Source organism: Crocodylus porosus, unplaced genomic scaffold (assembly GCF_001723895.1).
Source record: "Crocodylus porosus isolate Cpor-Errol unplaced genomic scaffold, CroPor_comp1, whole genome shotgun sequence".
Lineage (NCBI taxonomy): Eukaryota > Metazoa > Chordata > Crocodylia > Crocodylidae > Crocodylus > Crocodylus porosus.
The window spans coordinates 38,413,878-38,426,839 of NW_017728907.1; the positions used below are offsets into that span (position 1 = coordinate 38,413,878).

Genomic DNA, 12,962 nt, shown 5'->3' on the forward strand with positions numbered 1-12,962 from the left:
TGCCTCATAGAGGGGGAGGATCACCTCTTTGGACCTGCTCGAGATGCATCTGTGGATGCATGACAAGGTACAGTTGGCCTTCCTGACTGCCTCCCCACACTGCTGGCCCATGTTTATCTTGGCGTCAATGATGACTCCAAGATCCTTTTCTGCCTCTGCACTGACAAGAAGGGAGTTCCCCAGCCTGTAGGTATGTTGCTGGTTCTTCCTCCCCAGGTGCATCACCTTGCGCTTGTCAGTGTTGAATCCCATCCTATACTCATCCACCCACCCCTGTAACCTGTCAGAGTATTTCTCCTTGGAGGTGGATCCAATCTTCCATCCTTTATAGGTCTTTCTTTTTAGACACAGGAGGTCCGCTAGTTCCCTGGAGAGCAAAGGGTGCTGTGCCCTTTTGCTGCCTTTCCTCCAAGACGGAATAGACTTTCCTGGCATACACAGGATTGCTCCCTCGAGGAACAGTCACTCATCCTGAACTCCCCTCCCCTTTGGGTCATGGTCCCTTAGGGCCGCACTGACAAGCCTCCTTAGCTTATCAAACTCAGCTTTCCTGAAGTCAAGGACTTCTGTACTGCTGACTGACTTGTCAGCTTTACGGCAGCTGGTGAAGGTGATCAGTTTGTGGTCACTGTCACCCAGCTTCCCTTTGATCATTAGGTCACTGATTAGGTTGTCCCCCATTGCCAGTACCAGGTCGAGCAGTGCTTTACCTCTCGTCGGCCCGCAGACTTCCTGTGTCAGAGCTCGTCCATGCACGAGAGAGCTTTACGACCGCTCGGATTTGGCCGAGCAGTCTTCCCACGAGATGTCTGGGTAGTTGAAGTCTCCCATGACAACCATGCACTGGGAGCATGCAGCCTCAGCCAATTCCCTGGCAAACTCCTGGTCAAGCTCTTGATCCTGGGTAGGAAGTCTGTAGCAGACTCCCACCATTGTGTCCCCTGTGCCATGTTCCCCATGAATTTTAATCCAGAGGGTGTCCAGTCATCCATCCTGGGCACCAGTGTCGGCTTTAGCTAGTATGTAAATAAATATCAACTTCCCCAAACTGCCCTTCAGTTTGTGTGTCATGCATTGTCTAGGTTTGAGTGTGTTTTGGCTGGGGTGAGCATGAAAGTGTGGTTAAGCCTACAGGAATTTAAACAAAATCTAATTTAGAATTGAAACATGGATTGATGGGATGTCTAACAGCTTGCTGGTGAGTGTAATTAAGAGAACATGATCCAGTTTAAGGAATTGGACTGTGTGTAATTGATTCATTTACTAACACCCACTGCTCTGACAGTAGGATATGAGTACACTCCCCTTAACTTCATGGAGATTTAGTTGTATCCTGTGGCAGGCTAAATGGGCCTCCTATGTGTTTAGTACTATTATTAGTAATGTTAAGTGTCTCACTCCTTATTTTAAAAATAAGTTAATTTTTAGGTTGAATGTACTAGTATTGTTGAGTTTATCCTCTGCCTGAATAGCTTTTTGGTGTATGTATGGTATATGCTATGTCCCCAGTTCTACAAATGAATTTGTATGAGTGGACCTCCATCTCTGGCTGCACTCCAGGATGGTCAGTAAGGGTCAGCACAAGCTCAAGAGTCCAGATGGGCAAATTGTGTTGCAGGAGTAGGCTTGAATGAACATATATGTACCAAGGCAAATAGAGAGGAGTAATAGGTCTGTATGCTTTGAAATGCTATGTTCTTCAGTGACTAGCTCAAACTTCTCCAACTATTTGCTTATTTTTTTCTGATATATGTTTTTTTTACAATTTGACATGGGGCGAGGAAATCCAAAATTAACCCCCATTAAACCACTCCTACATTGTAACATGACTAACCAGCACAGAACAAGTACTGAGTAGAAGACGTATGGTTGTTTTTTCCAGTGTGGATATCAAAGCAACTTTTACTTCTGAAGATGCTTAAAAATCTACTCCACTTAAAGCATTATCTGCTTACAAGAATTTGTCTCAAAAGCAGACCTGTATTTAGTTCTGATGTTTAGGCAGAAATTGCTAAATATTACTTTCTCTTACTTACATGAACAGAAATAATGCTTTTAAAGAAATTGTTTAGCCTTATTGTGAATATGTGTGTACCTAAGGTATGCAAAGTAACTAGTAATTTTAAGCAGAGACTTACTAATGAAAAAAACAGTCATTTTGACAGCTTTGTCAGCATCTGAGAATGGAATCATTCATAGTGATGAGTTCTAGTCAGAGTATGAGAATAGTAGTTCACTGGCTGTTTTGATACTTGAAAATTGGTTTGAATTTTGAATGAGATTAAACCAGATTCTTAGACTGTCCTCCAAAATGAAGATTCTGTGGATCTAATTTTAAAAACACAGCTAGCTGTGAAATCTGTCTATATCAGGCAAGTTTCAAACGTTGCCTGTATTCCATCAGAAAGATTTATCAAAGCTTGTATACCCAGTGAAATATTTTGCTTTCAATGAACTGGCACTTTCCAATAGGAAAACATTGGAAAGTTTTTGACAGGCTCTACTTAGTCATTGTCTAATGCTTTGGTACAGTGAGAAAACAATTAAAAGTTATTAGGGAACTTATTTAAATTTAAATAGAAGAAAAGTACTTGAGGATGGAGGCTGTTTTTAAAGCAAAACTACAAATAGACTAGAAGCTTGTCTGAACTGAACTTTGATTAACTAGTGATTTTAAACAAATAACTCTGAATACTTTTTCTGTCTCAAATGTTTGCATCCATAATTGCTTCTTCTTACTTTATAAGCAACTTTATATTGATTGACATGAGGTTAGTGGCCTGGAATAAAAAGCTTGGGAGCGGGACACTATTAATAAAAACAGTGATGCTCATTGTTAATAGAATAGCATGCAGAGGTTCAGCAGGATCTGGCCCTCCTTACATTAGGCTCTATACACATAAGAAAGGGTTCCTTTATGGAATGGAGTAAAATACTGAACTTACTTTTGCAGGATGAGAACAAATTAAATTTGAAGATATAAATGTCACTACATACTGTTTTTCCCCATTTGGAGCTCGTCTATTTTTGGTGTGTATCCTGTCCTCCTTTTTTACTCCTGAAGATAGAAGATTTGCACTGTGTGGGTCAGGACAAAAAGGGAATGGGATGGGACAGTGTTCTGGTTTCATTGAATGGTTCTGTCCTTTACCACTTCTTTTTGGCCTCTCTCCTCACAGATGTACCATGGATGAAAAGGAAGTTACCTACTTTTTCACAGGATAATTCTCATCCTGTCTCTTCCTAGATGAGAAATCTATAGATAAGATATACAAACATTATCCCTATGTTTTTGAAGTTGGGTCCTATGCTTTACATTGAGCTCCCTACTTCCTGAATCGGTGTGTTGGGAAAAGTTAGCAGAACTCCTCAGAAGCTTAAAACACTACTTCAAGTTGTGAGAGAGAGAGTTTTATTCTGCCCACGAAGGATGAGGGCCCCTAAGAATTGACATGGAAAATGTCCCCTCCAGAACTTCTTAAATGCATACATTGAGGGAGACCAGTGTCTGTGCATGAAAACTGAAGCTATCCTGTTCCTCATGTGGGATTTTTTCCCTCATGGTTAATTAAACTATTAGAAAAGTATTAAAATAAATGAGAAGGATGATTTGCAACACACTTGGTTTTTATTTTTACAGGTACTGTCAGATATAGAAGAAGATGTTGGGGAATTAAATAAAGAGAACATGTGGGAACTCTCCTGTGAAACCGTGCGAGAGCAACTGACCAACAGCATTAGAAAACAGTGGAGAATGCTGAAAAATCATGTTGAAAAATTGGATAACCAAGGTGTGAGGGTCATTGTAAATCTGTGTTTAATATAATCCTTTATGCTTCTGGCAAATGTATTTTCAAAGCATCTAGTTGTTGCCCAGTTTGATGTGACAAAACTGCAGCTAGAAAGAAGATAAATGAACACAGAAATTATGGTACAGAACATTGCCTGAAATGCTCTGCATCTGCAGTACTATATGTTCAGTTGCAGAAGGATTGGGAGACACTTGTAAAACAAAACTACTATTCTTGGAGACTGCGGGGACATTTCTATCCCATTTTTGGGAAATAAATTGTTGAAAGAAGATTTTTTTTTTTTTCTAATTTGTTTTCAGCAGAAAGATAATCTGGGTTAAAAATATACTTTTTTGCAGTCTTTCAGCCCAGCTGTGTCACTTCTCTGCTGAATCCAGGACTGTTGCCAAGAAACAAGCCCCAACTATTCATACCTGCTACACTCATACAAGCCCAGCAGTTGGGTAGTGTAGATGGTTTTGAGGGTTTCTGAGCATATGCCCAAGCTCTGCTGTCAGGTTTTGGCAAGACAGAGTCTGAATACTGTTGTGGAGGGTGATGAGGACCCATCAAAACTATCTGTGCTGCCTAATTATTAGTCTTGCATTTGTATGGAAAAGCAGTGAGTGGGCAGAATCCTTCTTGTCATCAGTCTTGGATTTCACTAAGAATGCGGTATGGGCACAGCCTTCGAGTTGTAGAAATATACCTTGAAACAATTGAGTATGCAAAGCATCTAAAATACTTCCAGAGTTTGGGGTTGGCATTTTCATAGTTCTCTGTCTCTTGGTGGCATGGTGCTGGCTCATTATTTCCAGCTGCTAAAAATACATGAAATTCTTTCCTAGTATTAGTTTTCCGTGTAAGCAAATGCTTTGGCTACCATGAGGATTTTTAGCAATCATGAATGGAATGGAAGGTCAGCCATGCAACTGCGAATAGGATGGCAGATGGTTCAATGAGAAAAAAATGGCTTTATTAAAGTGTCTATGTTGTGAAAAAGTTTAAGAACTTTAGCTCTGAAGAATACATATTAGTAATTTTGGCGAAGATGTTAAACTGGGTGATTAACAGCCCTAAGTAGCAAAAATTGCAGTTTGTATATACAGTATTTTTTCTGTGGTCACTTTTTTTAGTTGTGCAAGTGAACACGGATGAACTTGGGTCACATTGAAACTGAGAGGAATTCTGCCACTGACTGACTTGATTGGAATCTATATTTTCCTGTAGTACAGTCACCCACATATAAAGTTGCTGTTTTTGTTTATGTGCTAAAGTTAAACACGGCATGTAACAGTACAAAATACTCTATAACAGTAAGGCAGAACTTGTTGAAAATAGAAAATCTTTCTTTAACCCATACTTTCCTGGGCCAAAAAAATGTACATGAAGTAAAAACTGTTATATTGTATGTATTTAGCATTTTCCCTTTGTAAAACTCATGGGATATACAAGGCCTTTTCTTTTTCCATTACAAGTAGACCTGCATTATAATTATCCCTACTTTGTATAACTGAATCCATTCTTTTAAAATTCTAAAGAGCTGTGACTAGTATTTCAGTTAAAAAGAGTTTCCATTTTTCTTATTCCATTTACATGATTGTAGAAGCTAGATGATTTTCTGATTCAGTGTTGGGACATTAGATTCTTTGAATTATGATCTGGGTCCATTTAATGCCATGAGACAAAAAGGCCCCCTTTTTATAAATTAAAATGCTGCTTTTGCTTTGATAATACTTTAAGCTTTGAATCTCACAATTTTTTTCTTACTTTTGAGATGGTTCAGTTAAGCATGATGGCAGAAATGCTTAATGTTTCAGTGAATACGGTGATATTTTAATTCTTCTACTTGCTTGTTTCCAATAATGTTTTTTGAGGGGGGAGTTGGGTAGCTTCTTTTTTTTGGCATGATTCTTCAACCCTTAAATAATTTAATATATGCTTACTACACAGGAGGCAGTTCTATTGATATTTTGGGTCAAAATCCACACATTTATTTATTTATTTATTTTACATTTGCCTGACTTATGGCCTTTTACTATATCTGCAGCATGAACCTCTAGGGAATCTTGCAACTTGTTTTAATATAGCTAAAATGCCTGCTACCCTAAATTATGATTATACTAGCATGTTCTAGTAAGTATATCAGAGCTCTGATATACTCTGAAGTTGATATGGCTGGTGCCATAGAAACTTGGCCACGAACAGATGTTCACTTCTACTGGTAGAAGTCTTTGAGGGAGGGGGAGCGTACAGGCTTTCAGCCTGTGGCCACCCCCTTCTCCCCTGTTTTCTGCATCTTCCCAAAACTGGGCTGATCCCATTCTGAGGTAGGTATGGGAACCAGTGCCTGCTCCACTCTGTCTGGTGCCTGCGGGGAGTGGAGCAGTGGGTAAAAGACTCCCCTCATCTTCTGTAGATAGGAGTTTGGGTAATGAACAGGGGCACTCTGGTTTCTGGAAGAGAACAGAGCGAGCACTGGGGCAAAGCCCCTAGCCCTTTCCCCGTACAAGGCAATGCTTGCATGGGGGAAGGTGCAGGAAGAAACGGCAGCTGCTCTCCTCCCCTCCCAGACCACATGGGAGGGTAGGGGAGTAGATCTGTGAGACCAATCTCCCTAACCCTTTTCCTAAGCCAGTTTGGGAAAGAGCTGGGGGCAGATGGCAGCTGCTCCTCCCTGCCATCACAGTCTCCGGGAGCAGGCAGAAGCGATTGCCTCCTCGCAGCTTCTCCATACAGAAGTTGGGTTGGAAAAGTATGGGGTTCTTTTGTGTCACGCTAGGTTGGAGATGCCCAGGCGTGGCTGGGCCGGTGGAGTAGGCACCGACAAGGATGCGGCTTGAGTTATACCAAACTTTTTATTTCTACTTAACAAAATGCACAAAATACTTTGCTACTACTGCTTCCCACGCTAATCTCAACAACTTACATATATGAACAATTAAAACAATTGCAAACAGTCAACAACGGGGAATTGTGTCCGTTGGGTCACGAGGTTCAGGCCGAGGCCTCTTGCGTTCAAAACCATGTGTGGTCTTGGTGCGGCTGGCCAGGGCCCTAGTCTCAGACCTGGTCAATGGCTTATAGATTTCAAGAGGGTATTTAACACTTAGGCTTGCATGCTTACTGCAAAGGCAAACAGGAGCAGCTTCATGGCTGGGGAATGCTAGTCACTTCGCAGAGGCCTCGAAAACCCACCCAAGAGGGCGCTCAGGGAGGGGCGGCCCTGGCAGGTGATCAGTCCATGGGCCCTTTGACACTTGAAGTTTCGTTCCGAACTTCCCCCATCAGGGCTTTTCCCATGACTACTTTTGTACTGTTAGGCTGTAGCGTTTTATCTCCAGTGACCAATCAGTCGTCTTTTCCCTCAGCAATTTGTTTCTGGTGACCAATTGTGCGCCATATCAAAACTTTGGGCTGCAGCTTTTTATTTCGACTCACGCCAGCTGTTATTACCTTGCTTTTGTTTGTCAGGCAGTTTTGAGGCGGGTGATCTTCTGCTACGTGAGGGTAGCAGACGCCACTCATCCAGAGACCTTTGCGTCGAGGCCTAGCACACTGCCGATTTATAACACGACCCGGCCATTCATCCGAGTGTGCCCGTGACATTTTGCTGCAGCTCCACTCTTCCTAGGAGGACTTAAGCCACAGGAAAATGTGCAAACATTCATTCTTCCAGGAGAAACTCTCCCAGAGTTGTGGTCAGGCTATTTTTTTCCCAGAACTGCCACTTTTATTACATGAGAAGAAAGATGGAATGTCTGTACATGGACTTCAGCAGTCCTATACTATTTTCATGCAAATGCTGAACCTTCCTTGGGGAGACTAGATTAGCAGCACAAGGGAGTCCATTTTTGCTCTTGGCAATAAAGGCCACTATTGAAGTGTAAAGCTCTTCTAAATACCTAGCATAAAAGTTTGTCTTGAAACAAAAATAACAGTTCAATAGCATGTTTATCTATGTGCTCCCCAAGGGTGACATCTAGATGCGAAGTGTAGGTAGGTAACCCAAAAGTTATGAGTTTAATAAAGAAACCGTTACATCTTGTATTTGTAACTACGTTTGGTTTTCTTCTTAATCCTGTTCCTGTTTTGTTTTATCCAAGTGTTTGGTTCTCTTAATATTTAAATTTTAGTTTTGTTCATTACTGTTTTCTCTAAGTTATCTTTAAATTGCTTACTAATATTATGATTTCAAATATTATCTCTGTTTATTTTGGATAGTTTAAACCAGCTTGTACATGTCTGTTTAATAGGATTGTCTACAAAACGCATGACTTTATTTTCAGGAGTCTACTTTTTGCTTCAGAGAATGTAAAGGGGCAATTTGATACTTTCCATATAGTTAAAAAACCTACCAAATTTTATTTTGGGCTGGGCTGTTGTTTAGAGGTGTAAGCTTGTATCTGTCTCTGCTTGAACTCCAGAATTCCCTTTTATCCAAGTTGTATTATTTCCAGGTGCTCAAGTGAGGCAATTGCATTTTTAAATGCCCCTTTTGTATGCATTTTGTAAATGGGTGTGTGTATGTGTGTGCATCTTAAATTGCAATCTTATTGAAATATGGTATCAGTAATTGGGTTTTTTGTTGTATGTTTTTTAGTGTCACGTGTGCATTCAGGTGCTCTTACTGACAAAGATGTAATCTCAAGAGAGGACCATGAATCGGAAACTGAGAAGTTAGAGTTAGAAATTCAGCACTGCAAAGAAATGATTAAAACTCAGCAACAGCTCTTGCAGGTAGGAGTCTTTTAGCTGTACTTTCTCATTTTTATTTTCCTCTGTATGAATTCAAGTCTGACTTTATGGATCTTTCTAACCACTTTTGACTCCTCTTCCTTTCATTGGGATATTCCTTTTTTTATAAATTTAGATGGCGATGAGGGTAATGGGTATGATTACTGCCTGAGAACAGTCCTTTTTGTGGAACTATGCAATGTGAAAGGCAGTAGCAATGCACAGGGGGTGCACAGGAGTGCACTTGCACCCCCTGAGAACGTTGGTGCACCCCCTGTCAGCCAGCCTTCCTGGGCAGGCAGGAGCGCTGGTTCCCCCCCAAGAGCACCAGCTGGAGAGTGCTCCAAGAGAAGCGGTCCGCCTGCGACGGATCCCGCGGACCTGGAAGTGCCCTAGCCTTACTGTCCAGTCAGGAGGCACCGGTCACCCATGGTGAAAGGAGAACTTAAAGAAGGCAAATAAAGAAGTTTAGTGCTCTGTTGGGTGAGCAACCCTCACTTACCTTCCACAATGTTCTGAATAGGGTACTAACATTTTTTCAGTGTTTATGAACTGAGAACATCTGTGAGTGAACAACCCTGTTTTATATTGGTTGAAATAAACTTTTGTTAGTTTCTAAATCCTGAATTTGTGGAAATATTGCAAAGTCTGAATGGTGATTTCTAAAAATATTTGCTTCTTGCTCCTTATTTCTGCAGCAGCAGCTTATGTCTCCATGTGATGACGATACCACTGTGTTACTACAGGACTGTTATTTGTTGGAAGAAAGGGAACGTCTCCAGGAAGAATGGAAACTATTTAGAGAGCAAAAAAAGAACTTTGAGAAAGAGCGAAGAAGTTTTACAGAAGCTGCAATTAGACTAGGACTTGAGGTATTCAGAAGAGAGGGCTCTTAATAGGATATTTAAGGCTGACGATTAGTAAGTCTTGTAAGCCATTTGATCTAGATAGTGTTGGAAATACACATTGTGTGTGTGGTGTTACAAGTTTGCTGTTTGTCTTTCTATAGAAAGGTCTCTTTCTCTTTTGCTTTTTTCTTGTAATACATGCAAGGACACTCTGATAGATTAATTTTTTGCCTGTTTGAGATTACAGTAGAACTCCAGCTCTTTGGTAGAGTTAGGTTCTGAACTCCACTGCAGATGAGCGTTTGCAAGCTAATTGGGAGCTATATAGCCACAGTAAAGACCTACTGAGGACTGTGAAGGTATGTCAGCTGTTTTCTGCAGCTTTTGTTTTAAATAGCATTGCTTCTCCAGTTGTGACTGTGACAGTGCTGCAGCTTATCAGAGAAGTAAGTACCCTTCGAAGTAAAAGCTGCAACAAACAGCTGAGCTGTTCATTCTTGCTTTGGCACTTGCAAAGTATCCCAAAAAATCTGGGTTCTGCTGTATTATGTTTTGCAAATAGACTTTGGAAAACACAGTTGCTTGAACTGGGATTATTACTTTGTACATGTCTTCTATAAGCATAGACCCAGGTTTTGAAAAATCAGGGTGTCTTGTGATAATAAGGTCGCATATTTGGGTACCTAGATAGTGGCAGTAGTAGCCTAAAATTAGACAGTCACTTTTTTTGTCCTGGGATCAACAGTGGCCCCAAAGCAGTTTTGACACTGCTGAGGACTGCAGGACACAACTTTTGGGATGCTCAAGCCTGAGAGTTTATGATCTATGTAGAGCACTACAGCTCACATTTGCTAAATGACTTTTTAGAATAAATAAAAAGTGAAAAATGAAGAAAACTAATACAAAATAATAAATGAACATGGAGCACTTATACACATGACAGAACTCTGTTCCAATGTGTGCTAATTAGCACACATCAGAGCAGACTTGGTTAATTGTGATAATTAGCGTGCTCTAGCCGCCTCTACATCACATGTATTCAGCAACCCTGCATTTCAAAATGGCGGTGGGGGGGGTTTAACTAAAGCTTGTTGTATAAGTCTTAGTTAAAGTGTTCCCACTGCCATTTTGAAGCATGGGATGCTGAATACATGTGACCCCCCCCCCCAACTCCTTTCATTCTGGAGCAGGTGTATAGATGCCCATCAGTAGCACTGATTCACATTTTATGACTATTTCAGTCCAGTAAAATGTTCTCTAAACTTTCACTTTACTTTGAAAAATATTTTTTTAAAATAATCTGTGCATATTTTTCAGTAAGATGAATTACAGGTTCAGTACTGATTTGACCAGAATTAACTAAGTTCTAAAGTCAAGATTGAAGTACAGGGGTGTTTTAGAAATTAATAGTGAAAGGGCTGCCTGTGCTGTATGTCTGCAGCAAAGTGGGAAATTATACAGTGCTGGGGAACTCTGGCAGCATTGTTGAATGCACCTATTGTTTATAACGTAGGGAAGTGATGTAGTCCAGTAAATGATCATTGTACAACATAATGATCTTACTCCTAAATTGCCTGTAGTTTCTGAAATACCATTGTATAACTGTAATCCTCTGTGCATCAATTTGTTTCTATTTCTTCTTTTTTATACTTTGACAGTATCTATACTGTGGTTTTTCAAAAAATTGTAGCATCTCTTGTGCTTGGAGTTCAGTTTTCTGTTCCTCCAGTGTGCCTAGGAGGAAGAATTTTGGATAGTGGGAAAATTTATTTTTGTATCCTTTTTCCTCCCATTGTACTTCTGGTTTATCTGCCACTTTCAGAGGTAGTGTAGCTCTCTCTGTATCACAGCCACCTGGATCTTTGTAGGCTGTGCATATATCTTCAGCATCACTTCTCTTCTCCTTAAGGAAGAAATCCTTCCTGTTCTTCCTTCATTCTAGATTTGGGCAGGAGTAGTCACAAGTACTTTCTGATTCTTATTTCCCATTCCAGAAGGCATTTTGGATTGAGGGATGAGCAGTGGTCCTTCTGGGCAGGTCCATGGAAAGTGAGTGTACCATATAGCTGGTAGTGTCATACCTGCTCAAGTCCAGGAGGCAGTGGAAAGAGGTCATGTACCACTAAATGAGACAATAGTAGAGCAAAGATACATTTTAAATGATTTTTTTTTAGGCAGGTCTTTGTGAAACAAACCACCCTTGAAAATAACCTGTGTCAGACAATGCCAGCTGTAGTTCTGTGTTAAGTAGCCTGCTCCCCTTGTATACGAATGAATTGCCCTTCATGGTTGTAGATGCAAAGTATATTAATCAGTATAAACAAAGTATACTGCCTGTACAAAATATATTGGTATTCCTTTTTTAGAGGCAGGCCTTTGAAGAAGATAGAGGAACATGGCTGAAGCAGCAGTTTCTAAGCATGACTTGTGATTCCAAGTACTCGGAAAATGTGAAAACTCAAAGTGCTACCTCAGGAAGCAAGTATTTAATTCAGTCTTCTAAATAGTTCTTTTACTGTGTCCTCTCTTAGCTGGAGGATAAATACAAAAAAAATTTGTAAAAATACTTTATTTCCCATACAAATAAAGTTTGTCTATGTGGAAGGTAGGACAAGTGAATGCACGTATCTTGCTTGCATGTCAACTTTTTGAGAAGGGACCTGGTGAAAATCATATACATGCAAAGAGAGTTCTTTGGAAGTAATGAGCATAACAAACTGCTGAATTAAATAAGTCTCTGTGAATGCTAATAAGAAAGGAAAGTAAGATGACATACAGAGATCGAAAAAGCAAGAAATAAGGGTTGAAAATAAGAACATCATCCTGGAAAAATTGGCTATTATGTATGAGAGAGATAATACAAAATATACAGTTTATTCAGTGGAACATCCCTGTTGGAAAACGGTAGTAGTGAAAGAGATCTTCTTATGGATGATGAAAAAAGGATTTTTTCTCTGTTACTTATAATTTTATTGCAGGATAATATCCAAAGTTATTTGGGATGAATATGACTTCCTTTGGAAAGGTATTGGAAATATTTATGGTGAAAGGGATGTTTTTCTAAAATATATTCTAGAATAAATATGTTTCATATTGCACAGTAGTTAGAAAAATATTAATTGTATTTCTATTCCTTCCCCCTCTTAGGAGCATGGGGTTAACTTTTTGACTTCTGAATTTGTATGTATAATGTTGGTGTGCATTCAAATACAAGTTGGGGAACTCTCTTCTCATCAGTGCAGATACAGAAAAGGATCTTGGAGTCATTATTGATGCCAGAATGAATATGGGCCAACAGCGTGGGGACGCAGTCAGGAAGGCCAACCATACCTTGTCATGCATCTACAGATGCATCTCAAGCAGGTCCAAGGGGGTGATCCTCCCCCTCTATGTGACACTGGTCAGGCCACAGCTGGAGTACTGCATCCAGTTCTGGGGACTGCACTTCAAGAGGGATGTGGACAACTTGGAGAGCATCCAGAGGAGGGCCATTCACATGATCAGGGGGCAGCAGGGCAGGCCCTACGAGGAGAGGCTATGAGACCTGAACCTGTTCAGCCTCCACAAGGGAAGGCTGAGGGGGGAT

General features: G+C 40.4%; 1 protein-coding gene across 4 annotated transcripts in view; it reads left to right on the forward strand.

Moving 5' to 3' along the window:
* Nucleotides 1-12,962, forward strand: part of SSX2IP (SSX family member 2 interacting protein) — a 46,893-nt gene that overhangs the window by 30,918 nt on the left and 3,013 nt on the right. For all 4 annotated transcript variants that reach the window (XM_019531178.1, XM_019531179.1, XM_019531177.1 and 1 more), the window contains 4 exons: nucleotides 3,641-3,791; nucleotides 8,395-8,531; nucleotides 9,227-9,400; nucleotides 11,743-11,854. In XM_019531178.1, the coding sequence (XP_019386723.1) occupies nucleotides 3,641-3,791; nucleotides 8,395-8,531; nucleotides 9,227-9,400; nucleotides 11,743-11,854 (574 nt within the window). The remainder of the gene's footprint in view (nucleotides 1-3,640; nucleotides 3,792-8,394; nucleotides 8,532-9,226; nucleotides 9,401-11,742; nucleotides 11,855-12,962) is intronic.